This window comes from Aphelocoma coerulescens, chromosome 6 (genome assembly GCF_041296385.1).
Source record: "Aphelocoma coerulescens isolate FSJ_1873_10779 chromosome 6, UR_Acoe_1.0, whole genome shotgun sequence".
Lineage (NCBI taxonomy): Eukaryota > Metazoa > Chordata > Aves > Passeriformes > Corvidae > Aphelocoma > Aphelocoma coerulescens.
In genome coordinates, this window is record NC_091020.1 from 15,352,176 (window position 1) to 15,379,757 (window position 27,582).

At 37.2% G+C, this 27,582-nt stretch overlaps 1 protein-coding gene across 16 annotated transcripts in view; it reads right to left on the minus strand.

The window, feature by feature from the left end:
- KAT6B (lysine acetyltransferase 6B) overlaps positions 1-27,582 on the minus strand; it is a 111,377-nt gene that overhangs the window by 43,256 nt on the left and 40,539 nt on the right. For 14 of the 16 annotated variants that reach the window (XM_069019327.1, XM_069019326.1, XM_069019322.1 and 11 more), the window contains 6 exons: positions 14,426-14,534; positions 8,515-8,630; positions 8,268-8,349; positions 7,135-7,264; positions 2,309-3,240; positions 1,268-1,389 (listed from right to left, as the gene is read on the minus strand). In XM_069019327.1, coding sequence (XP_068875428.1) covers positions 1,268-1,389; positions 2,309-3,240; positions 7,135-7,264; positions 8,268-8,349; positions 8,515-8,630; positions 14,426-14,534 — 1,491 coding nt within the window. The remainder of the gene's footprint in view (positions 1-1,267; positions 1,390-2,308; positions 3,241-7,134; positions 7,265-8,267; positions 8,350-8,514; positions 8,631-14,425; positions 14,535-27,582) is intronic. The other 2 variants (XM_069019334.1, XM_069019333.1) reach the window with 2 other exon arrangements.

A 27,582-nucleotide genomic window follows, 5' to 3' on the forward strand; every position in this document is an offset into this window, starting at 1 on the left:
AACCTTGACAGAGGACAGAGTTTGCAAACAGCAAATACAAACAGCAAAAGCCCAGCCAAATAAGAGGCACAACAGCCTCAAATTCTCTTCTCCCACAGCATCTAATGTGAGGACTTCTCTATAGTTCTGGTGCAAACTCAAAGCTGTCTTTTTATCAAAACAATGACAGAAAAGGTATCAGCACAACCCTTCTAGAGTAACTGAAATTTACCTCAAAGAGTCAAGAATATACTAACACACTAATTTCAACTATAATACAGCATTTCAGCTGATCAGAAAATGACTGTAAGACTCTAAAGGGCTGGCAAAATATAAAAGAGTAAGAAAGGTGAGGAAAAACAAGCAATTTCAATGTCAATTTTAGAAACTTTACCACCTAACATTTTTGGGGACTACATGTGAAAGATAAAGAAAGCAAGAGGTGGGAACTCTTTCCATCAGCAAATAGAAGTATGAGCTAATAATGAAACTGAATCTTTAAACTCAATTTGAGTCTGCTGCTTAACACACTATGAATGAAGCCTGTAAAAAAATCACTGTGTTGACCCACACAGCAGGTAATGTCAGTTCTTGTACACTAAACCTGAAAAAAAATTAAGTGACTTCCATTACTGAAAAGACAACACACAGCCATTTATCATGCCACTTTAAGAAAGCAGCAGTTGAAACATTACATTCATCTACCTTCTGAGCCAGGTTCTCAAAGACACTGGTTGTTCATTTCATGGACATAGAAAAGTGAAAGTCTGGTTCACTAGTCTGGTTCAGCTCAAATATTATCACTGCTAGAAAAAATCTACAGTATTTAAACTCGAAAGTGTGGTAAGTAATTGGGTAAAACAAATTTATGACCTCACTAAGCCCAGTTTTCTACCAAGCAGTATTTTCTGGGACAGACTTAGCTTTTCAGAGCATCTGCTTTATTTGCAGAGGAAAATCATTAGGCACATCCTTACTAACCAATATCCTCTCAGTGCTGAACAGGATGTCAGCTACTTTTAAACTCTATGTTTGATCCTGTAGTCCTATGTACAAAATGCTCAAGTATATCTTTCAAAATCTATCTTAAGTGTCACTTATCATCTGACCCATTCCAGCATGATGCCTTGTCTCCTGTCTGTATATACAGTGTCTCCCAAATAAAATTCACAGCAAGCATGATGCATTAGATAAAAAGGAATATATTAGAAATGAAGATGAATAGACTGAAAATTAACTGAGTTTTTATTTACAGAAATACCTACATTTTATGCAACATGATTCTTACCTCCAGGGAAAGTTCTCGGGCCTGCTTAAATACTTCCAAATCCTCCTGTGTAACAGTGTCCTTGCTTCCCAACAGAAATACATCCGTATTTTCTTGTTTGATGCTTAGTTTGATTTCAGTATCTGTTATTTAAAACCAGCAAAAAGTTTATTCACAGACATGAAGGTTACATGTGCCTTACCAAAGTGATACTACTAAATAGGATTGCAACTATGGCTGATATGACTCCCCATTTTAACCAAATTTAGGATTACTAAGCAACAGAAGCGAAACCTTCACCCCCCTTCTTGTTTTGTAGTTTTCTGCTGCATGAGCTATTTTTTGGTACCTGTCTGTCTGTATAAGCCTTTATAGTCTGGTTCTACTAAATTAGTTTTGAACCTCATGAAATGGAATATATTCTATTGCTAGAACTATGCCACCCGATAAATTCCAGTATACTCTAGAAGGCAAAAATAAACACAAGAGAAAAAAAGTTGCCCTTAAAACTTGAAGATTAATGCTAAGCTAAGTCTGCATTCAAACATTTCTTAAATAAGAGTAATTATAAAAAAGGTAGCTCACAGCAGTACAGATCAAGTGTTGTGGAGACTGTAGTATGATGGAACTGTTCATGAAAAAGCAATGGAGCAGAGGCAAATGAATTGAAATGCCCACCGTTATAAGCACTGACAGCACACAATCATGATGACAGCACTACTGCCACAGAAACGGCAGGGGAAGAACAAGGAAGTAGCATGACAAGTGGCTACTCATGCGGTACTACACAGCCATAAGCAACATTATGAAGGCATTTGGGGCTCCTAGTGTCACTACAGATGCAAAAAATAATAAAAAAGTGGTGTGGTATTAGTCAGAAAAAAAAAAAAAAAACAACCAAAAATGTTTTGGAGATTTAGTCAGCATTAGATAAAAGCTCAAGGTTTTGTTGTTTTTGTATGAAAGTGAAGTAAGAACAAGAGAAATAGCTAAGACCTATGTGATAAGAATTTTGGTTTTGGACGGGACGCAGGTTTGGCTGGCACTTTGACCTTTGCTTACCATCATCCTGATCAGGTTTAATCCTTCCGTCTGTCAAGCTCCCCTTCCCTGGTGAGGGGGTCCCCATCTGAGGGGTCATTTTATACTTTAATCTGCCTAGAGTCCTGTGCTTTTTAAAGAAAGCCGTTCTGTTGAGGTGAGCAATTGCTTTAAAAGCATGTTCTCTAGACACACCCCATCCAGAGGCACAAGCATGAGAAATAAACCTACTCCTAACCTCTTTCTTCCCATAGAAACAGCTATTAGATGCTGGTGTGGAAGACAATTCTGGTTTACTACACAAATGCTTGCGGGGTGCATAGCTTGGGTGACCCTTTTTTCGAGACTGTTCCTGAGTGGTATAGATATGAGAGAGTCCATCAAAGAGTCCCTTTAGCTGACTGCTGCTAGGAAGGCTACTAAAGGAGGGTATGCTTGACTGACTGAAAGAACTTTGGGGAGAGTTAGAAGAAGTCAAAGTGCTGGATTTTTGAGAACTGGGGCTCTGACCAGAGATGGGGATTGAGGGTAGAAGTGAAGAAGGTGGAGGTTTTAGCTTTTGTGTGGTACCTGTAGCCAACACAAGAGAAGTGCATGACTGTTTCTGAGAGACCTTTTTCCTTGGACGATAGTGCTTTGAAAAGTCTATTATTTCACCTCGTGATCTGCGACCATCAGGTGATGGTGTAAAGAACTTAGTAAGGCCATCAATGAGCCCTTTGGTTTTCTTGTTAACTTTAAGTGTAGAGGCAGATATGTAGGTGGAGGTGGTGGTGATTTTGGTGGTGGCACCAGGCCGAGTGGGGTCTGTAACAGGCAATCTGCTGCTTGAATCCTTCACAGATGCAGCATGACCAGATGAAGGTGTGGTACAGACTTTAGTCTTTTGACCCCTACCAGGTGACCCCCTTCCTGTGAATGCATTCACGGATCCTTCATCACTGGTTACAGACCTACGCAAAAATCAGAAAAATAAAAATCAGCATTCAAAATCTTTACTGCCAAATAGTACTGCAGTTTATACAAGTTAGCTTGGCCACTGTACTTAAAATCTTTAAAGAAATTTAAAGACTTACGCACTTTGGAAATACATTTCACACTATGACATAATATCCAGCTATTTTTTTTCCCCTTTTCCTTTTTGTTCCCCCTCCCCTCTTATCTTTAAAAGACAGTCCACAGTATATATAAATGGAAGCAGCTGGCAAGCAAGATCTCCCAAGTATACAGCCTTCTCACACACTTTGAGGCTCAGCCGAAGTGTGCTTCTTTGGAAAAAATATCATTACACCATGTTTGTACAACAACCGCTTCATCACCATAGGGTTTATTGTACACACAGAGGAGACGAATGCTTTCAGTGTTAATATGATATCAAAACAGTTAACTTCAGACTATGTTTGCTTAAACTGTAGAGAAAGTCTATTAATCCTTTAAAGCAATACAGTCAATCTTCAGGAAACTGCTATTTTTTCCCCACACTCTTGTTGGATCATGTAAAATGTGGCAGTAAAAATTAGCACCAAAGATCTAAAAGCCAAATGAAGTAGTTTATTAAGAGCATTACAACAAAACCAAAGAAATAGACTGTTTAGAAATTCTAAAAATAGCAAAAAACAAAAATAGCAAAGGAAGGAGCAAAACTACAACCAAGTGCTTTTGCAGAAAAGCCATGAACTTATCGGGCCTAACATGGAAGGTGTTTGGAAAAAACAGAGTGGTGAATCTTATTTAAATGCTAGGAATAAAAAGGGCATACCGAAAGCCAGCATTTTTGACAGCAGAATTACGGTTTTAACTAGTTGCTAATAACTGAAGAGAGGAACTACACTGAAGAGCAGAAACGTAACTTTTTAAAGTATCTGCAGTAAAAGAAATAGTTATCAAGACACACTATCAAATTACAAAACCAAACAAAGACACATTTGTATCACATGCTTTCTTTCATTCCCTTTTCCATCCTGCTCTTTGAAGTTAGCTTATTTACTTCACAGGAGAAAGTTTTCTTCCACAGATTTTTACCTTCTTAATTGAGATACTGAAGTAAATTGCAACAGGTTACTTCTAATTAGAGATTCAACAGCCTAGGGCTACCATCTGGTTTACTACCTCCAAGGGCCCGCCAGTTTAAGAATTAGCCCCTTTTCCACCCACACAGCCTTAAATTTGGTTAGTTCCTAAGGGGCAACAAAACCAAAAACTCCCAAGTCTTTTGAATCCTTTGGCATCATAATCCTAAGTCTATCAGAAGACCTGTTCTCAGTACCAGATGTAGTAATCACCAGCAGTGCCAGAGGCCAGCACACACCTGGTTTAAGTTAATCTTGCACAGTAATTTGCCTGTGAAGGGCTTCCTACAGATGGTCAGCAGGCAAAAATTATGCCAGTACCACTGAGCAGATTTTCTTTGTACTATAGAGGGACTTCGCAGCATCGGCTAACCTTCCTGTATTTCATGTGACCACACTTTTTATGCTTGACACTATTGTCTTCCGTACTCCACAATCATTTTTAAATAAGATTTCATGTGGAAGAGTCTCTTCTCTTATTCTATCTCTAACCACTGTTTTTCCAAAACAAGAGTACTTTGTTTTTATATATAGGAGACACAAGTAATAGAAATGCGCTGGCAGTATTGCAAATACTTATTTTATAAAGAGCTTCCCAAGTACTCCTGTAACATGCTCATGCAGCTCACTTGCTACAAAGAAAACCTTTATGAAAATATTAATGCTAAAAGAACTTCTACATCCCTTAGAATGATGTTCACCTTAGAAGTTGCAGTTCAGAATCTCAATAGCAAAACATAACAGTAAAGCCCTCACAACATTTCCAACCTTTCTATTACATGTATGAGGAAGGACGAGAAGCAGAATTAGTGTCAGGGGGGACATTGCTGCTAAATCCACTGTGGGAACCCAAATCAAAGACGTGTCTGTAGAGAAGTAAGATGGTAGTACTGTATTAGAACTGGTCCTGGTTCTGGGCAGGGTTAATTTCCGCAGTAGCCAGGGGGAGCATGGCCAGGATTTAGGGGTTATTCTGTACAACCCCACGGACAGGGGATGGGACTCTTTTCCAGGGAGAAGGCGTTCTTTCCAGTCAGGTAAGCAGGGAGCATTGGGGTAACACCATTCCAAATAATCACATGTGAACTCTTTTGCCTATCTTGTACGCTTTGTTAATGGTAGTGTAGCTGTTACTGCTTGCTTTCTTATCTTACTGCTGTTTCCAGTAAATTGTTCTTATCTCAACCTGGGATTTTTACTTTTTGTGCCTTCAAGTCTCCTCTCCAGCCACAGGCAAGGAGAGGGGGCAAGTGAGCAGCATGTGGTTTGGGGAGTCCCAGCAGCAGCACTAAGCTGAGGAGTACCACTCCTGAACCACAAGAGAGCCCTAACCTCCTGTTGGAAGGTTTATGTGTTTTCAAAGGGTAAAGCCAGAGGTACAATAAAGCCCAAGGTATAGCTAAAGGTACAGGGAATATTTTTATTATGCACACACAATGATATATAGAAATTTCAATGACCTTCAGATTCCTAGGCTATTTATTCAGGAGGAGAATGGAGAAGTACAATGTTTCACTCAGTCTAAAAGCATGGTCTCATGAGCCAGTACAACTACATCCTTTACTTTCATGTAGTGTCACACTTTATTCTTGTCCTAAACGACTTTCCTACAGCAACATACATGGAATTTTAGGACAAGAACCAAAAAAAGCAAAATGAAAAATGCTGCCAGAGAGAAAGGGAAAAGAGAACACAGCAAGATGCACAGCATCAAGTACATCAGCTTGACTAGTGGGCTATACTCTAAGTACTTTTTCTTCTATTTTCACATGTGGGCTCCACTGGCTTCAAAAATCCTTGTTTTGCAAAATGCAAAGTTTTACAGCAGCTCCCATGCAACTCTGAATAATATGAGACAGGTTTTCAGACTGTAGAGAAGAATGTCACAATGTACAGAATGAGTCGGCTGCTGATTTGACATAGCCAAACATTTAAATAATATTTAAATAGGGGGAAAAAGGTATGGGTGGATAGGAACATGTGATGGAGGGCACCATGCTACTGTAGCTGACACAGAACCTGTTCCTGTTTAACACTCAGTGTAATGTCCACTCAGTATTTGAACACTACTTAATCCTTTAACCAAGACTTACAATGTCCAACTACAGTGTTTCTTGGGAAGACAGATGCTAAAAAAAATTACAGCACACTCTTGTCTTAGATAAACACAGTACTGAGAAGCAAGAGGAATTGCAATCTCTTTTCCCAGTAACCAGTGGCACCTTAAGAACAGAATTCAAGTAATAATCTTTTCCAGAGTACCACTGAAACCAGAACTTCTCTATTACTTGTATAGTTTGCTTCTTGGAACGGGTTTTGTGAGCTGATTTTAACTAATTAAGTAATTTTTATAGTTTTCAAACAGCTCTTTGAGCAGAACGGTCTCCTGAAGTTGTAGGTAAGTAGCTTGATATTACCTACTATGTATTCTGTAGGTACTTCAATTATTTGAAGCTACACTTCAAAGACAGCTGCAGCATATATTATTATACAAAAGTTTATTTGCATCCGCTATAGGTACAATTTTTGATAAAAACTTACGTGATCTGAAAAATTAAGTTACAGGAATTTTTTATCACCTTTTGACATGACACCAAAAGCACCTGCTATAATTTAGAAGTTATTGGACATTGGGCTGGAAGGCACATACTAAATCACTCGTTATCTATTTTCCCCAATTTGAAATAGAGTTCGAAACTGTTCTTAAACCTGTATCAAACTCTTATCTGACTTCATTCTCAGAAACTTTTAAAGAAACAAAAACCAAGAGAAACCTACAACATTCGTTGCTTTAATTTATTTTTCGGTCGTCCAATAGGTTTTGCATATCGTCTCCTTATTTGCGCAGCTTTCTCATGAAGCAGCTTTCTCCCTTTCTTTGGTCTGCAGACCTGGCAAATCCACATCCCTATATAAAGGAAAAACAGTTTAGTTGTACACAGTTTGTCTAATCTGTACTGCAGGTGTGTACCAAGATACATACCAAGTAGATACAAGGTCAGCAAATTATCTCTTGAACAGGACATAGGGAAGGGAAAGTGGACAAAAAGAGTGATCCACCTCTACCCATACTCTGAAATTTTTAAAAGCAAAGTGCTCATGGAAAGGGGAAAACAAGAGACAACTAGGATCACACAAAAGATTATGAGCAATTAGGTTCCTAGAAGAATTTCTGTTCTAGCTTGTCCCTCCTTATACCACCTAGATCTTTCTTCAGACACAATTAAGATGGGGTAAAAAATTTACATGTGTGTTACAAAGCCACTAGGGTAAGGCACGCTAAAGAATATTTCAGATCACACCTAGGTACATTTGTTTTAATACACAACTTGAATTTAGCATCCTTTTAGCATCAGATAGCCACAACTAAACATTTATTTGAGATAAGGCTGGGGACTGGGAGGGGAAGAACTGAAGAAAGTCTTTAATGTAACTTTAAGATTAAATAGGGAAAGGCATAAAGATGTAAGAGCAAAGGTGAGAGGTGCCATAGATCAGAAATCTAGAGGTTAGAGAACCTGAAGACACATGCATTTTGTTTTGTTTGCCTGTTTTTCTGATTACTCTTACAAAAGGCCTGAAGAAGAGTCTCTCCTACATGTTCCAAGGACTTCTTTGTTGGTGTACATACTCCAAGCATTTTAACAGCCTTTCTAAAACTTCACCTTCAATAAACTGGTCAACAACTCATTACACAGTGAATTCATCTGGTCAACTATATGCTGACCTTTATTATTTTCCTGAGAACAAAACTCCTCACATAATGACAAATAAAATTGGCTTTGATAGGAATGAAATCATACTGTTTATTGTTGAAAAGAAAAACCAAATTAGCATACTCAAGAGCTTTTGGTCACTTCATACAAGACTGCAAATGAAAGTATTTTCATGGAAAGGGTTTTTAAGATCACCTTTTGGCATTCGGGACAGTGGCGGGTCACAGCACTCCATGTGGAACCCTCTATCACAGGAGTCGCAAAAAAGCATGTTATCCTGAGGGCAGCAGGGATGAGGGGGTGGAGAAAAGGAAGGAAAGAAAAAAGACTTAATATAGCATTGCTTGAAGTTGTACATCAATTATTTGCATTTTTGCATGTGCTAATTATAAAGCTACTATAAACAAAGACAAGTCTGGAACACTCAACAAGCCCAACTTACTGCATTTTTGCCTTGGATCCTACATGCACTGCAAGTCTTGCATTCAATACACTGCCACCTCAAGGCCTTCACATTTGTTGTTAACTCAGGACAGAATTTCAAACATGATGGATGTCCTAAAAAACACCAAAATGTTACTGAGAGCTTGAGATTCAAGATTGGTTAGATTAAGTTCAGCATGATGTAACCAGCACCACCAGAACCCTGCAGGCACCAGCTGCTTTCAGAATTTTGCAACATTATTTAACTCATCTACTGCATTCAAATACACAGAATAACTGTTGTGAAACCCATTCATGAAGACAGGTAGCAAACTGACTTCTACTGTAACTGACATCTCTGAATGGTCTATACAAGGACCTAAAACTGAACTTCTATTTTCACTAGGTTATTTCCATAGCATATTAAACTGTTATTGGTTTTGAAAAAAGTGTATTTATAAACTTGTCCACATGCCCCTTTTTTGGCAGTGCAAAATAAACTGAGGAAATCTTTAGATAAAACCATATTAGTTATTTTTCTTACTATACTAAGTATCTACCAGAGAAACTGAACAGCCAAACTATATGCATTTCTCATTCCAACTTATTACTTAATTACATACAAAGAACAATTTCAGAGTAATAAAAAGGGGAAAAAAGCATCTGGCAATTGGCATAAGAAAGACATACTGCAATAGGGTAAAATTGAAGGGGTGGGTGAGGAGTGGAGCCTGGGAGTAGTTCAACTACCATCTCCCACAAAACTTCCTTAGCAGGACCATCCTCTTTTCACAGTAGCCTTGAAGGCCTACGTGACTTTTCCAATTAACAGAAGATACCAGACAACTGAACACATCCAACACCTTAGGCAATACTGGCAGTGATTTTTTCATGTCTTCAACAACCTCAGAGTGTACCCTTAATCCAGAAAAGATAAAAGCACTACTAAATAGGAAGGGATAAACCTTCCCAGGGAAACACTTTTTGACAGTATTATACTTAGAGATTATCTATCAAGAACATCAACACAGAAGTTGTCAGAGAGATAAGAATCCCTGATGCCATGCTGCTGCACTTAGAGATGGCTGCAGTGACGTGGTCCGCATGAAAGGCGCTTTCTTCTCACTGTCAAGAGTTGGGATGAGTGCTTTCTTCTAGGTAATGCTGTAGTCACAGTGATTCAGACTTTCTCTATTGACTGTTTCTCAGTCCAGGACTGAGCTAAAACACCACAAACAAAAATACAGTCTAATCCATGAGCATTCACTATGTTTGTCTTCTAGTGGGCTGAGGCATGAACGGCAAAGACAACTGATAGAATGCAAAAGCCATTTGAATAAATGACAATTTCAGATTTTACTTCATTTTATTCTGTCTCCAAGGCTTAAACCACTTCATTGTTAACCTTTGAAAGACAACTTGAATTGCGCCTATTCTCAAAATAAAATGCAGAGATATAATCTATTAGTAAGGAGAAATCAATAATAAATTCAAAGAGTAGTTTCAGAAAGATATTGAAAAAGCATAACTCATTTGATTCTTAGCATACAGTTTAAGATATCCCAACATTCTTTGTGGTTAAAACTGAGTATGCACTTTCAAGAAAGTGACAAATATACTATAACTGCAGAGATTAGTTCAATGAGATACTGTTGCCTTCAATAAAACCCCCTAGAGAGGCTGATATTAGTAATCAATATCCACATAAAGACTTATTTTATCAACTATGACTTAATAACTGTATTAACACATTAAAGTGTAGGCATAAACCAATCACCTCCATGTAAATATATTTAATTCCAGTTATCTACCCTGCACAAAAGAGATTTATTTCAAGGAGCAAGCTGCAGTTAAAATTGTTGATTTTAATTTTGTTTTAAGTAAGTAACTGTGAAGTATAAACATAAGAAACATCCATTCTCACTGGCTGGTAAACACTGATTGAACAAATTAAGTGTAACTGTGCTACTTTATATCTCTTATCTACCAATGGAACATTTCTCATTCAAGCAATTACACAGCTTAATACATTTTTTTAAGCGCTAGATTTTATTATCAGACAAAAACTCAATAAAAAAATTCCACTGGTATTAAACACAAAGATTCTGCCTGCAATTCCAAATCCTTGAGCCACAAGTAACCAGAAGCTGGAAGGGTGCAAATGGGAACCATCACTATGTATTTGCCATGTTCCTTCACTGTCTTTTCTAGGTATGCACTAGCAGAGACAGCCCAGAAATCTTTAGATTTCAAAATCCCATATAGTATTGTTCTTTAATAGCTGATAATACTTAAACTACTCATTTTAGACAAATTGACATAGTGCAAATGTAACAATAACATGTATAGGGTAATGCCTACCAGACATTAAGTGGTAACCAACAAGTTTCAATTTTAAAAGGAACTCTGTTTAACTACAGTCATAGCAGTTACACAGATTTTGTAGTTTAACAGATTTCTGTAGTCAGTTGAAGTTACTGTGTCCTTCACTGATTTTACAGGTATTTTCTTTTAATTTGAGAGCTGAAGGAAAGCATGTTTTGGGCTTCCAAATTTGCAGTATTTCAGCTCTAACTAATCTAAACTGAAATTTAAAACATACTATCTTCTCCATATCCAGGAGCTGATACATCTCCAAGTGGTTTTCAGCACTAGTTTGAAGTATTTAAACTGGTAATTTCTCCTGGTTTCACCACATGACTTTCTTTTAAAAGTCAGCAACATCAACATTTTAATGTATCAAACAAGTTTACCATATTACTGGAAATTTAGACCTTTGAAAGCTGGAAAATTTCACCAGGAGTATATATATATAGGCCTACTTTAAAATGAAACACCTTAAAATTCATTCGTCCCGTTAGAAACAGTTAAGATTTGTTATACACTGACATGGCAGAAATAGGTGAGATCAGCAAGTCAAAAGTGAAGGTCTCATTCCTTTGTGACTGAAGGCAATTTCTGTAACCCACCCACTTTTGTGTATTCCTCACAAAGTTGAGCCTTGTTTATTCATTAAAGGATTTGATGAAACAACTACTCTTTTAAAAGAACAAGCATTAGATCAGTAACTACAATTAAACACAATGCTAAATAAGTTATGCTAAGATCTCCAGTTATTTTTAACTTTAACACAAATGCTGGTCTAAGATAATTCAGAAAAAAAACCCCTCTCAACTTGTGTTTGATAATCTTTTAGGTAGAAAGCATTATTATTTTGGGAGACTTCAGCTATGAGCAGAGATGGTCAGTGCACCTATCTTGGGGATGTACCAGTTTTTTCTACCTGCAATTTCTTAGCAGTTCATTTTATTCAACTAGCCCAATATCCTTACACAGACAGCACTAATTAAGACAATTTCTATAGTCCATTATTACTAAAGCATACCCTAAATCTCATTTAGAAAGCTGTCTCTGCCCAGTTGTTTCCAAACATTTTCTGTTCCTCTTTCTCTTGACCTGAGTCCAATGTCTCTGTTGATCTGCTCTCCAGCCTCCTCTACCTATCTTTGATCAGTAAACCCTCTTGCCTCCTCAGGATAATACACAATTTGAGAGTACCCACAAGTGTTCTCCTTTTAGCTATTCTTCCCCCTTTAAAAAAGTATTTATTATAATTCTCCAGTCACTCAACTTTTTCCCTCCTCATTCTACAACTTCAAACCCTTATAAAAATCTGTCAGCAGCAGCCTTTAATTGCTTCTGCACATCTTGTTTGTTTGGAAAAATAGAAGTAGAGTCTGATTCCAGTTCTTCAAGTGTATTGATTTTTTGAAATCAAGAGATAGGGAAAAAGCAGGAAAGAAAAAAAAAACCAAACCAACACAAAATCCAACCAAAACAAGGAGGAACTATGTCTGCTTTTGTAATGGGATTTGTTTTCTCACATCTGACATCCCTCATCTTACTTCTTGAGAAAATCCTCTGTGCCAACTGACATAGCAGTGCATTTCATTTCTACTACCCCAATACTTTACCCTCCCAAATACCACAAAAATGTGCAGTTGTCCAGCTAGTTTCTGCTTTCAGAATGCAGAAACACTACCTGAAAAGACAAAAGCAACTTGACACAAAAAGTGGAAACAGACATGCCAGTAGTGGGCACTGCAATTTAATCTCTGATCAACTGAACAATTTGCTGGCTGTGCACAACATGCAATTTCTTTTCTATTTGTTAGACAGCAAGACCAGCTTTGAGATACACTGCAATGTGCAAAATTACAAATCCAATTACAATAAAACTCCACTTGAGTGAAGTTTTGTTATTTATAAATTGCACTGAAATTGGTTTTTATTTTAGTCAGGCATCAGTAGCTAAAGTTTAGCCATCCAGCAAACTGATTGGCAGTCTCAACATTTCATTCCTTATATCTAATACATCTGAGGAACTAATTAAAGATAATTTAGTCTTAATGAGGCAGAGAGAATATATCGGTGTTAATTCAAATAGAAGCTGATCCATGAAAGTCAAGACTTCCAGTTCTAAAGTGTCTTAAAACCCACCAGGGGATTATTACACAATAGAAGAGTAGCTGATATCTAAGCTCACCTGATTAATGTAAACTCTGTGCACCAGAGTCTAACCAAGCATAAACCCTATTAATTTTCCAAATATCAGAAAACAGATTTGAAAATAGAGGAAACCTATAAACCACTAAAGGAAGACAATTTAAAATTTATGGGGTTTGCTGTTGCATACCGGGTTAAAAAAGTAATTTTCTTGTTTCAGAGTGTAATAATTAGCTAAAATATACTAAAAAATACACTGGCTAAAATACAAAGTAACTATTAGGGTGACAGATTGAGAAGCAGACAATCAAAAACATATCCTGATTAACTGAAAACATGTTTTTATCCATACTGCTTTGTCTTTATTCAAGTACTTATGTATTCGTCCTGGGTACTGTCACAGCTACCTTCAGCATACCTACAAAATTGTGATACTCATGGACTCCAGATTGACAGAATCACAGAATATCTGGAGCGGGAATGAACCCACGAGGATCATCGAGTCCAACTCCTGGGCCTGCACAGGGCATCCCCAAGAGTCACACCATGAGCCTGAGAGCACTGTCCAAATGCTTCTTGAGCTCTGTCAGGCTGGTGCTGTGACCACTCCCCTGGGGAGCCTGTTCCAGTGCCCAACCACCCTCTGGGTGAAGAACCTTTTTCTAAACCTCTCCTGACACAAGTTCAGGCTGTTCCTTTGGGCCCCATCACTGGTCACCACAGAGAAGAGAAGCACCTGCATTAGGCACAGCCACAGAGTCTGCAAGAGCTGCTGCAACACATAGGAGCAAGGGACATGCAATCAGTAGTGTCATCATCTTGTGCCTGACAAGTAACAGGTTGCCCAAATAATGTAGTATCTCACCTGAAACATTATTCAAATTCCCTCTTGAGTAACAGAATAATTTTATTAAAAAATGAACTGGATACACAAGATATGCAGCAGCAAAGACTGCTACACAGTCTTTATTACTATGATTATTCCTCAGCTTCTGAAATGTCGCAAATCTGTGCAAGCAAAACTCTTGATCATCATTTGATGTCACAATGCAAAACTGAGTTTTCAGAGCCAACATAGATCCCAAACAATAACTGAATTCTTGTATTGTACAAGTGTGGTTTCACCCTCTCAATTTACTCAGCAGATCTATACTTTGACATGAAGATGAATTCATGTCGAAGTATTCATGAATACCTCTCACTGGTAATTATCCTAATTATACAGATGACAAAATTCTAGTTTAAAAAAAACCAAACCAACAAACAAAACCAAGAAAAACAACAGCAAACTCTTCCACCCCCTGGTTTCAGTTCTTGATCTACTTTCATTTAAAAAGAGGGTAAGGTTCACAAGTTCAAAATATTTTTAAAAAGACATATTAAAACATAAATATTTCTAGTATTTGTAAATTCAGCCAACTTACCACTGCTGCCACAATCCGCACAAGACAAGAGCTCTTCTGGTTTTTTTTCACGATTCGATTCTTTTGTTCCCAAGCAAAAGCTACATATTGGGATGGGATCAGCTCGTGGCTAGATTTAAAAACAAACAGACAGTTAGCTAACCAAAAAAAACCCAACCAAAACTCATCAGCCTCCATGGCTTTTACCTGACATTTTGTTGTACCACATATTAATCACCAAGGCAAACATCCACTTTGCTAGCTTTGTTACAAAGTTTTTATCTTAACATATTTCACAAACTTTAAATTGGCCCATAATGAGCACCCTATGTATTAATCCCTGCAAACATCTCCAATACAAGACTAGTGTTAACAAAACAAGGAAAAATTAGAACCTGGGACACTACTGCACACACAGTTGCAACTCCAGAACACAATCACTTGTTTTTCAAACGTAATAGTGCTCAAAGATCAAGATGTAAACTAGTCTTTATTACAGATTACTATAGTTCCTTTACACAAGAAAACAAACTTACCAAAAACTCTCAAATCAAGACATATTTTATTACTTGGAAATCGAATGCAACTCATACCTCCCTCTGAAACTACCATGTTAGGATAAAAGCACTGGATTTAACAGATCAAGAGTTATCCATTCCAGTCTGATGAGTCCCAACAGCTTTGATACCCAACCATAATAAAAACCACGCAAATCTTCCAATGTCAGAGATTTAATCTCTATTATATAGTTTCTGCATTACGTTTTAGATCTTTAATGAAAATACTAACCTGCAACATCCAAAATATTAATGACTACATGGAAGTGCCTGTAAACGGGTCTGTAATAAATAAAATTATATGCAACTGTTTCTCCCAAATGGGATACTCAAATAATGGAGTACCTTCTCAGACTGGCTTCTAGTAGAGAGTATCACAATAACTGAGATTAAAATCGTTTCTTTTGCAAATTCGTAGTTTCCAGATTCAGGTAGGCAATGCTGTTAGTTTAATACATCACAGTAATCATTTATTGGCTTTACCTTCATTTTACATTTCCTCTTTATGCTACAATACTTTGAAAGCTGGCAGGCTATCTTCACTTGACCTATAAATCTGTATTCCATTACAGACCTGGGAAGTGGGGAATGCTTGTTTTTAAGGGTATTGTCGTGAAGGAATCAGTTCCATGGTGATGTGCCCTTATATCTCAGCACAATACAACACAGACCTATCGAAACTACTTTTATGTTATTAAGCTTTATGATCATTTTAAGTCAAGCAGCATGAAGAATACTGACACCAGGAAGGTAAGTTTGTCCTAGCCATAGAAGAGGAGCACGCATATAAATATACTTTTATCTAAACATACCCCGAGGCACCATACTTTTTCTGAAAACTTAGTCCTCAGAAGGTCTGCTCACTGTTCAACTCTTCACAATCCAATTACTGAAATACTGACATATTTTTATACCCCAAAGAATATACATAAAATATAAACAGAGCTGAAACTGTTCATAAGGAGATGTGTGTTCTCTTCCATGATCTACAAAAGGGAACTGCTATTACTTTCTTGTAACTAATAGGAACAAGTCTTCTTGTAACTAACAGGAACAAGTCATCTGCAGTCTTTTGTCTCACTAAGGTCTCCATTATGGATTATATGGTTAGCTGAAATATGAAATTGCTACTTGGACATAAAGCTTGGACAGACAGCTTTCAGTAATGGTCATGGTTCAAAAAAAAGCACTATTGATATTGTCAGTTTTAGCAGGATGACACTGAATGAGATCAGTAATTCTATAGGTAGGAAGGGATATACAAATTACTTGCAGGATTTTTCACTTGTTAAAAGCATTGTATGTATAAATAAAATAAAAGTATTTAGTTACTATTGTTGCCAGTCAGATACCATAATTCAACAGATCCTTCCCATCATTTTCTTTTTATCAGCTACACCACTGGAGTAAAATGGTATTTACAAAAAAACCAAAATACATAAACTATGCCAATAATCAGCAGCAGAAAAAGGGTCCAGAGCTATTCAAACAGAATTTGCAGCATTGTCTGGACATTTCTTAAGTGCTACTTAAGATTTAATACAGATAATTTTAAAAGAAAGATTATTCTTTCAGTGGAATCCAGTAAAAATCTCCTCTTGGCAACCATACCATTCTCCTTCTCTTCAATATAACAGTGCTTTAGCCATTTCAAAAAGGCTTGCTCTGATAAATAATTTACAAAGCTTCACACATCATTCAAATCCAGGTCCACAATCTCATCTATCTTTCCAAGATATTTTTTTTTGCTCTAGGAAAAGACATGGCCATTAGCCAACATTCATTTACTTCCCTATTTCAAACATGCCTCCCCCCCCCCCGCCTTTTTTTTTTTTACTGAAGGTAAAATAAAGGACAAAGGTTGTTGGCAGTTCAGGGCTACAAAGATTGATGTTCCCATACCAAAACTAATGACCAAGAGCTCGCAAACCCTATCACTTCATATACAAGTTTCCAGGAAACTTACAGGCTCCAGCATATACTTTGAAGCCATTTACATTAATAACTGTATTACAAGGTCTGATCTCTCAACTACTGAAACTTAAGAATACACACACACTCTTGTCAGCACAGTAAACAAGACATTGTTTCAATTTGCTTAAGCTTGCAAAGGGGAAACAAACCTGAATTCATACTGGTAGCATTCGTTCTGGCTCACAACTGTCTCAATTAGCAGAAACTGAGGGGGTTTGGGGTTAATTGGGGGTAGGTAGGGGGAGCACTGTTGGGTATTTTTAGCTGGTTTTTTTTTTACAGTAGCAGAATGTAGTCCAAACAGCAATGCACTTCCTACCTTAGTCAAAGAGAACTGTAAGAAAAATGAATCTCTTTTTCTAATCAGTAGTTTATTTTCTAAAATATAGCCATCACATATCATTATCTTTTGAAAAACAATTATGAGTCTTCAGGAAGGTTAATTCCATTCCATCCCTTACAGGAAGGAGTACAGGCAGTTATTCAACACTACAGATGAACCAGTAATATTTTTGTGTTAATATTTAATATTAACATTTGCATTACAAAAACTTTAGGAGTATGGTGTCTGCTCTCACACAAGGGAGACCTGAATAATGCTTACCCAGTAACATACTATTGCTTCAACACAACTAATAGGCTGAGAAGAATTGTTCATCCCTTTAATTTTGCGAACAAGGTAAATGACAACTTGCAAAACAGTTTAGTCTGCTAGGTTACTAGAAATTGAACATTCAAATTTAAAAGACTGCCTTGTGTAATAACTGTATTCCCAATTGCAGTAAGAGCAAATGTACACAAAACTCATCCCTTATGCCAACATGCATTCAGAAATTGAAGCTTCACGAAGAGCAGTCAGGCAACTGGATTTTAAAAAAACAAACACATATATACACACACCATGGAACAATAACAGACCATCAACTCAGCACCTGTAAACATGTTGGGTTTTTATTTTACTTTCCAAGCAGAAATTGAACCGTACTTATTTAGGCATCACACATCCAACTACCATAGTCAATCAATCCCTTAAAACATCATACATACAACCACTGCAGTCCATCAATCCTTTAAAGAGTGTCAAAACCACATACTGTATGACAATATGGTACCACCAAAACATACCACCAAAATCTAATTTCACAACATTTATCATTTTAAAATTACTCTAAACAATAATGGATTGTGATTAATCTAACACTTGAAACAGTTTTCACTAAAAATGGTATGAATGTGTGTACACTAAATTTTGTTTATAGCTTCATTATTTCAGTCACTAAAGAACACAACAAAAAAAAACATGTTTAATAAAAGTTTGTGCTACAGATAAAGACTAAAAATAAAAAATATTGGTTTAGTGCCTTCAATAAGTGATTTGTAATTGATCCATCTGAAAAAAAAACAACCCCAAAGCCACCAAAAAATCCCAAAGCATTTTAACTATTTGACATAGTTCACATGTTGTGAAACATTAAGGACCCACTATCCTTAATGCTCACAGTCTTTACATATTCTGTATTCTGACCAGTCCATGAAAAATAAAGAATCATAGAATGGTTTGGGTTAGAAAGGACAAAAATCTAATTCCAACTGCCCTGCCATGGGCAAAAACACCTTTCATATCATCACTAATTTAGAAATAACATAGTGCTAGCATCAGTTAAACTAGTGCAGTTTCAAAGTTTAAGCAAAGACTTAGAAGTCATTGATGCAACTGCTAAGTTATTTTGTTTACTTTAATGACTCACAGCTATCTATTCTGAGAAACTAACAAGCTTTGCCAAAATTTTGCACAAAATCAATCCTTGGTAAAAATTCAACTGGACTTCTGTTACCTTATGCCAGAATGTGTCTCAGAACTACGGCCCAAAATAACAATTTTTTTCCTATGTATTTTCTGTGCTTGTAGAATTTATATGCTTATTTGATTGTATTTATAGTTACCATGAAATTCTGAAGGCATTTAGCATCCCACCACCAAAGTAGTCACATTAGGTCCTAAAAAGTTTTATTTTACTTTATTTTTGAGCATGCAAAGTTACCCAAAACTACAAATCCCACTCAGAGCAAGAGGATTCCTATTTGCATTGCTATAGCACTCTGAGGTTTTAAACAGATTGTCTGAAAACTGTTAGGCATTAGCTGTGTACACACAATTACAGTCTTAAGTGCTATCTCATTAAGTGTTATACAGACATTAAAAGAAATTAAAAGTTTTGCACGCAGTCCCAAGAAACTTGACTAGTAAACCAAAAGCCTCAACTGTTCCCATTTGCAACTGCCTGTCCATGCCTTTTCAGAACCACCTCAACATCATCTGACAACATGCTGGAAAACACATCCTTATGAATGATACTTGAACATTAGATCTCTGTTATCCTACGAACAGAAACAGCACACATAAGGAATTACAGGGTTAACAGGATAAAGAGGCAAATTTTACTGAAAATGAAGCTGCCATATCCTTCAATACAGATCCACGGTCCTGGTCTCAGCCTATTTACAGCCTTAGGAAGGACAGAAGCAGCAAGCTGGCTTTCTCAGAATATCTACATTTTCACAAAGTACCTTCAAGGACTACCTGCACTCTTTTTTTTTCTTTTTTTTTTTTCCTTTTTTTTATTTTTACCATGGTTTGAAAAAAAAGAAGTTTTTGAACAAGAAATACTGCCAATAGCATCTCTAAATACTGTTTTAAAAAATATTAATATTGAAAAGTAAAAGCTTTATCAGCAACAGGTACTGATTTCTGTCTCAGCTACTGAAGCAGCTGCTCTTGGTCACAGGCAAGACCGTACTGTGAGTACTTTTAGCCACAATCCCTTTCCTGCATCCATTTTGTGTGTGTAAAAAACAGTTTACTTTCCACATCTGGGAAAAAAAAAAAAATCATCACCTTTCAGGAACTAGTTACCGTAAGTTAAACTGAACTCCGAATTTTTAAAACAACTTGGCAACTATCCAGTAGCTCCCATGTTAGACCTACAGGCCCACAAAGCATGGTGAACAGTACACACTAACTCAAATGATGGCAAACACATCCTGACAGGCAGAAGTGTGGAAACATTACACCTGCTACAAACCTTAATGTAGCAGCTATGCACTCAAAGAGCACAAAGCAAAAACCAGCACAAGGACAATTCCAAAAAGAGAGGACTGACCAGGGTATGAACTTTCTTTATTGCATCTTTAAATCAATTAACTGCATAAATGGTGTGTATTGAAGAAAAGCTACACTGAAACTTCTCCTCTTCCCACCAAAGATTATCATCACTGCTAGAATGCAGGTTTGTGTGCTTTTTTGGTATAAAACTCACTTCCTTACTACACAGTGGCTTTGTGGCTTTCTCTGCTCACGTCTCCTTCCTGTACTTTGAAAGAGTATGTCTCTATGGGCATTGCGATATACAAGGTAACCATCAGAGATACCCAGAATTATGCAAAAAGAGTAAATTAAAAACCCTTCATGTCCTCCTGGATTCACACACCCCAAAGCCATCTACCTGCGACAGTAATACTAGATTAGACTTAATTAGCTGCACATAAGCCAACCTGCATTCATGTTTTGTTTGTAGTTTATATCCACTGAAAATTTTAAAATTCCCCTTTCCGTTGAAAAACCACCACCCAAAGCAAGCACAGAAGACATCTAGAGAAAGGTGCAAAGCAGCAGTTCAAAAATACAGCTAAGTCTCCCAGTCCTCTGGAGGCTCAGCTTTCATTTTCAACAGAATGAATATAAAGCCTCTTCACTTACAGAAGAGAGGCTTTCCAACTATAGTCCAAATTCAATAGACACACAGGACTACTGAAGTCAATCTAAAAACAAGGCTTGGATAAGCATAGGCCCTGCTACTGTTTCTGTCAAGAAGCTCTGATACTTTACTTACTTAAATTGTATCCCTTCTGTGATCCTGTGTTAACTCTTATGTGCCAGGGTTTAACCCCAGCTGGCAACTAAGCTCCATACAGCTCATTCCCCCACATGGGGACGGGGAAGAGAACCAGAAGAGTAAAAACCCATGGGCTGAGATAAACACAGTTTAACAGCCAAAGTAAAAGCCACATACACAAGCAAAGCATACCAAGGAATTAATGCACCACTGCCCACGGGCAGGCAGGTGTTCAGCCATCGCCAGGAGAGCAGGGACCCCTTCACATGGAATGGTTACTTGGGAAGACAAACACCATCACCCAGTGTTGGTGCACCCCACTGCCTTCTTCTCACTTCCACTTTATACACTGAGCATAATGGTATGGAATATCCCTTTGGTCAGCTGGGATCAGCTGTTCTGCCTAGATAACCTCCAAGATTCTTGCACACCTCCAACCTCCTCACAGGTGGGGATGTGTGAGAAGCAGAAGATGCCTTGACTCTGTGTAAGCCCTGCTCAGTAATAACCAACACTATCCCTACATTACCAACACCATTTCTAGGCACAAACCCAAAATATTATCCTACAATAGCTACTGTAAGGAAAATAAAACTCCACCCTAGTCAATAGCAGCACACTGTGGTAGCACTACAGAAGAAAGCAAGCTTTTCCCTCGTGAATGGGAAGGAATTTGTTCTTTAATTTGTAGGTTTCCTGCTTTGGTCCTGCAACTGGGACCAAGCAACTTAAAAATTTATTCACCTTTCCATTGTAATAGTAAGAGTGTTTCTAAATAATAAAAAGTTCTGTGGCCAAGGCTAATTAATATAACTGGGCTATGAATAAGGCAATCCTCAAGTTCCCTCTTAGGCATTCTCCACTGGGAGATTAGAGCCCAGCTACAGAACCTGCCACTATCAGGTACTTTTGCTTATCAGGTTATCAATAGCTCAAGCTGAAAATACATCCAATATATACTGCAGTTTTCTATTTACATCTTCCTGTAATTCTGATGAGCATCACCTACATTTGTAAACAACCTTGGGCCAAGCAGTCTTCAGACTTCCTGAAATTCTATCTTCAATGGTTTTGAAGTGAAAAGACCAAGGGAAAAAAAGTTATTTTAACACTTCTCAGCTATGTTATTAATACCTGTTGGCAGTATAGTTCCTTCAGGAATACACATCTAAGTTGTCTCTATCAAATAGATGAAACTGAACAGGCCATGCAACACCGGTACTGCATGTAGGCAATTCCACATTCAACTACAATTGGGTTTGACCCCTTCTTTCACCTTCTGCAAGGTACCCTCAGGAAATTAATTCAAAACACATTTCTAAGTTAGACTTCATATAAAGATAACTCAGTTCCATTTTCTTGACACCTAAGACATAGAAAACTTTTGTCTTCAGACTCATCTGAAATGGTATTCAATAACATTTAAATTTTAAGGGGCTCCACAATTTTTTAATTCCAAACTTCATCCTTTCTGCTCCCTTACTTGCCTACTTTGAGGCCACCAACTGGCTAAAAATCTAAACATCTTAATATCCAGTTTCTGGCTAAAAGACTTTTTTGTTTGTATGCTTGTGTTTGTTAAATTACACGCTTCAATCTGGCACACAAAACAACCTCAAGCATACCAACAACAGGCTTGCTTTTCTTCATTCCCTCTCCAAGTAGTCCATTGACTCTCACGGACCAAAGTGAAATCACGACTGCAAATCCAACCAAGCAGATTATCCATAAATTGTGTTACTCGTTACATACCTATCACTAGTCAAAGAATGCCACAACTTCCAAGTGACACTTTTTCATTTCATGTAGGCTAAATTTTTCTTTTCTAAAGTAATGAGTTTTTGGTCTTCCCAATTCCCTCAAAACTCAATTCTTTAAATCCATCTAGATGTCTTAAGAGCATCACACATTTGTTATTTGTCATGCACTCTTTACAATAAAAATTATGTCCTACAAGTCTCATCTTCAAGTACACTACTAGGTATTCATTCAGAGGTAAAGTGCCTTATGTATCTAGCTTTCTACAATCCTTCTCATCCTTTGCTAATTTCCATAATGTCCTCTTTATCTCAGTTTCTTCATATGCTTAGGAGACTTCCAAATATGGTATCCACTGGTTTTTGTCACATGTATATACAGTTGTTCAAATGGGATTGCATTTTCCAGCTCCAAATTTGATCTTTTACTGCACTGCAACTAGAATGCAGCAGGTGACACATGTAACCCACAAGGTAAGCAGTGGTGCAATTCACAGCCCATGATCCCATGAGCAGGTCAACTTTTACATTCTTTGGAAAAATGTATTTTTTTTTTAAGCAGATTAAATAAACTTCAGTATGAAAAGCACATGCTTCATTGCTATGATATTATGTTTACTCAGATGTTTGTATATATGCATATTTTTATCCATAACTTATTACCAAAGTCATCCTACATAAATGCGTATAATGTTTGCAGCATGGCACAGGATAATTATTAGTTGTCTTGATGCTAATTGCTCAGGGAAAATGTTTAATTGCATATTAAATTGATCATATGCATATTTTATCTAGTTTACTCTTTGGGGCAAATTTACTGTCAGCACAATCTAGATTTGAATAGCAGTATACTAAATACAGAAGCAGGGCTTTTTGAAACTGGGCTAGTGTTTGAAATGCAATTCTAAATAAAACAAGCAGGGCCCTGTTCTACTCCAAGATGAAGTAGGTGAATTTCTGCAAAAAGTCAAGCCATATCCTGCCTAGTTGCCTCATATAGGGCAAAGTATAAAGGAAGGGAAAAATATTAGGACCAAAGCAAAATTATTATGGCCACAAATTCCAGAACCTGATATGGGATTAAAAGACAACTATTTCTTTGGATTTCTTCCACTGATATGATTAGGAAATAGAAGCTTTAAGTAGAGAGCACTTAGGTTTTGTTTTTGTTGTGTACATTTTGGGTTTTGTTTAAAAAAGTATTTAGTGTTAACTCATGCATGTAACTTGACATCCTTTCTGCTCAATTATTTCAAGAGCAAATGCAGTATAAATTATATCACTGTAAATAACACAGCCACTTCTCTTACCAAGGCCCAAGTAGTAGAAAAATTACTTGGCTAAGCTCATATTCTTACAGGCAACAAGTGGCAGCAGCTTGGCCATTGACCTTTTGTTTTTAGTCACTGGTAGTAAAAAAAACCAGCACTAAGATACCTCTCTGCCAGGTGAGCTACAGAGTAATATAAGTAATGAAAATCTACTTATTTATCTATCTATTCATTTAAAAATGAAGTAATTCCTGGTCTCCTTCCTGAAGCGAGAGAATGCTGGACAAACAGCTGATTAAATGCTAACAGCTCCATTTTTTTTTCCCCTGACAGGAACTGAACTTTATTCTTGAGAAGAAAAGCAGTTTATTCAACAGCCAAGATACTGAAATCACTTGCAGGCATTTACCTTTACAAGCCATTGCTCAAGACACAAAGCCACTGAAAATCTGCCAGCTCAGTAAAGTACATACAGTGCATTTTACACAAGACTTGGGAGAGTAGCAGTTTTTTGCTTGATCGTGTTCTGAAATCCATGGCAGAGGATAATAAAGGTGAATAGGCACAGTAGCCCTATACCCCAAGGAGTTACCTAAGAGGCTGGCACTTCCAACAAATGAAACAGATTGCTTTGTCAGTCTCTGCTTCTTTGTATGTATACATCATGTTCAATAGTGACATACTGTCAAGAAATTATAACGCCCCAAATCAAAAAGCAATTTCATAATTAAAAACCCAGATCACTGTAGGTCATTTTACAAATAAAGTAAAATAATCTCCCTTAGAATATAATAAAGCACTGCCAGCTAGCCATGTGATGCAAACCAGAGCTCGAACAGCTCAGAACAAAGCCAGTAAACATTTCACAGAAGACCAGTTTTTCTTAGAAAGGCTTTCAAGTAGGCCTATTATATAAAATTAAATGAAAGTCTCTTGAAGGAAAGAGGCTTAAAATTTGCCTTAAGTATTACATTTAAGCTGGGGGACCAGGGGAGAAAAGGGGAATAATAAAAAAAAAAAAATATTGCAGGAACTTCTATTGCGTGGCTTTTAGAAACAAATCCAGTGAGGCTCTCAAGCATTGGTCTCAATTTATTTTCCACACTATTTCCAAGTATTAAAGTCTATGAAGCCCATGAGGCCATTCTCTGTCCTACCAATGATATTAAATTGCCATGCTACTCAAGGAAAACATATGAACTCTAGCATCAGCATTTGTGCAAAAGGACACAAAAAAGGACAGGAGAAGGGTCATAACAAAGTTCATTAAGTCAGCAGCTTGTTGACTGTAATTTTGTGAGGGATTTTTCAACAGTGCTTCAAAGGCAGTTATGCTCTGCTTCAAAAGCAGCAACTGTACTGCTGATAGCCTACAGAAGGTGATAAGCAACTGCAACAAAAAGGCAAAACCAAAGGAAAGAATGAATTAAGAAATCATCACTTAGCAAATCCATCTAACAGCACTCTTGGACCATACCCAAATCTGAAATTGAAGTCTTCTAGAATCAACCTCCTTTCAGCTCTGACAGGAAGCAGTCCCTGTTTGCTTCCATCCAGTAAAAGAGCTAACCAATGAAATAACCTGTACCTACAGCATCACCCACAGTTAAGGGCCCTGGCCATTAAAATAAAACTCTCACTAGTAATACTCAAACTACATTTTTTTGTGCAGTGGAACTGCACAAACACTTTTTGATCTAATTCCATATGAGTGCAGAACATGGTTGGCACAAGACACAGTGATAAACTCATTAAAACATACTGCAGGAATCCATGACAAGATTTTCAGCGCAAAGATTTCCCCCTTGCCTCTTCCTTTGCATACAGGAGAAAATACTGTATCTCAATGGAAATGGCAAAGCAGCATGACCAGAGCTACCCTGTATACATCACTGAAAAGTCTTTAGGACTGGATTAGCCTGTAAGACCAAGACACAAGTAAACAACTCACTTTGATATTTCACTTTTTCACTTCGTGCATGCGCTACTCAGCTGTTTTAGCAATGTGAGGAATGAGACACACAAATAGGGATTTCATGTATGACAAGCAACAACAGATAAATACAACAAAAATCTGATCCTTGCAATGAAGCCTGCAATTCTGATCCCTACAGACTACAAATTTCAGGCTCCCATATAGGCTAGTATGAGAAATGTACCTCCCCCTAACCAGTCTGAAGTACCAAGTAGATAGTGGATCCTGAGACACAACCAGAAGATTGACTATAACACTGTTTCTTAACAGTCTGAATGAAATTATTATTTACAAATCTTGTCTGTTGGTGCCTTAACTTTCCAGTATCTATAAGACTTACAACTAAGCATTTACACTTACACCATAAGAATGCCATCAACATAGTGAAAACAAAAAATTATATATGGTGGTTTTTAACTGCAAAACTAGTTTAGATGAGTATTTACATTTAGGATGGGCACAGTATCTCCTTGAAATTTGCAAAAAGCAAGGATTTGTGAAAAAGCACTTCAGTGATGCAAATCAGAAGTTTCAAAGAGGACAGAAAAAGTTTTGAAAACTACTCGTCTAAAACATGATCACTTCAGTAACAGGCTATTAAGACCTCTCTATAGCCCAACCCACAGAAGAGGCCTTTTCTCTCTCTCTCTACTTAGATGCTTACAATAAAATGTGGAGGTCTTCATTACTAGCAAGAAGTCTTAATAAACAAGTCAACATCTGAAAGGTTCAACATCTATACCTTCGAATTTTCAGATTATAACCTAACTCCACTGGGATACCTTTCTGTTGTTGTTTTTTTGGGGGGTTTTTGGTTGGTTTGGTGGGTTTTTGTTTTTGTGGAGGGGAAGCAAAGAAAAAGCCCTGCAGCATAAATAATAGAGAAAGTTCCCTCCAGACTTCAAATTCTGTTTGAGATCCTGACTCCACTGCCGTGAGAGCTCTGCCATTCACATCCAAACAGTTCAGAAATAACATAGCACTACCCCGTTTTTTAACTCCTGGCAAATTTTTGTTTGAGTATTCCATTTAAAGGGTGCTCAGCTTTAAGCAAACAACTATAAATTTTACAATTTGGGAAAAAGGAATACCTGCAGCCCCAGCTCGTTTCCTTAAAAAAAACTGAGGTTCACATTAAGTGACCAATAAAAAAGACATGCTTTTCATGTTCCAAACGTAAACAGGTAATGTATAGAATAGTTAATACAAAGCACGCTGAAGTTACTTGATATCTGACCAGAGTACCTTCTATCCGTGCCAAATAAATAAAAAATATGATCTACTTATTCCACACACACCAAAATAGTTTCATGATAGGCTAATTAATCATGAACATAACTTTTCAGACATTACATAATTTCACAGACTTGCTTGTAGCTCCTGCCAAAGAAAACAGCAGTTTGAATGAGAAATAAATCTACACTTAAAGAGAGATGACAGTGACAAAACATGACGATAGTAGGAAAAAGAGGGGGGAAAAGAAGGGGAAAGTATTAATATCGCACAACCCCCCTTACAACTTTACTACTCAAAGCATAGCAAAGCTTAAAAGCCAAAACACATGAATCAAGCAACTGAAACTAACTTCTCACTCTAATCTTTCTTACCTCTTTAAAATTGCAGGCTATTTCTGGAAGCTATGTTTGATAGAACTTGAGAAACAAACCTAAATCACACAACTTATTCTGTGGCACTTATCTGGGATCAGGAATGTCCTTGTAATTGCTGTGGGTTTATTTCTTGTTTGGGAC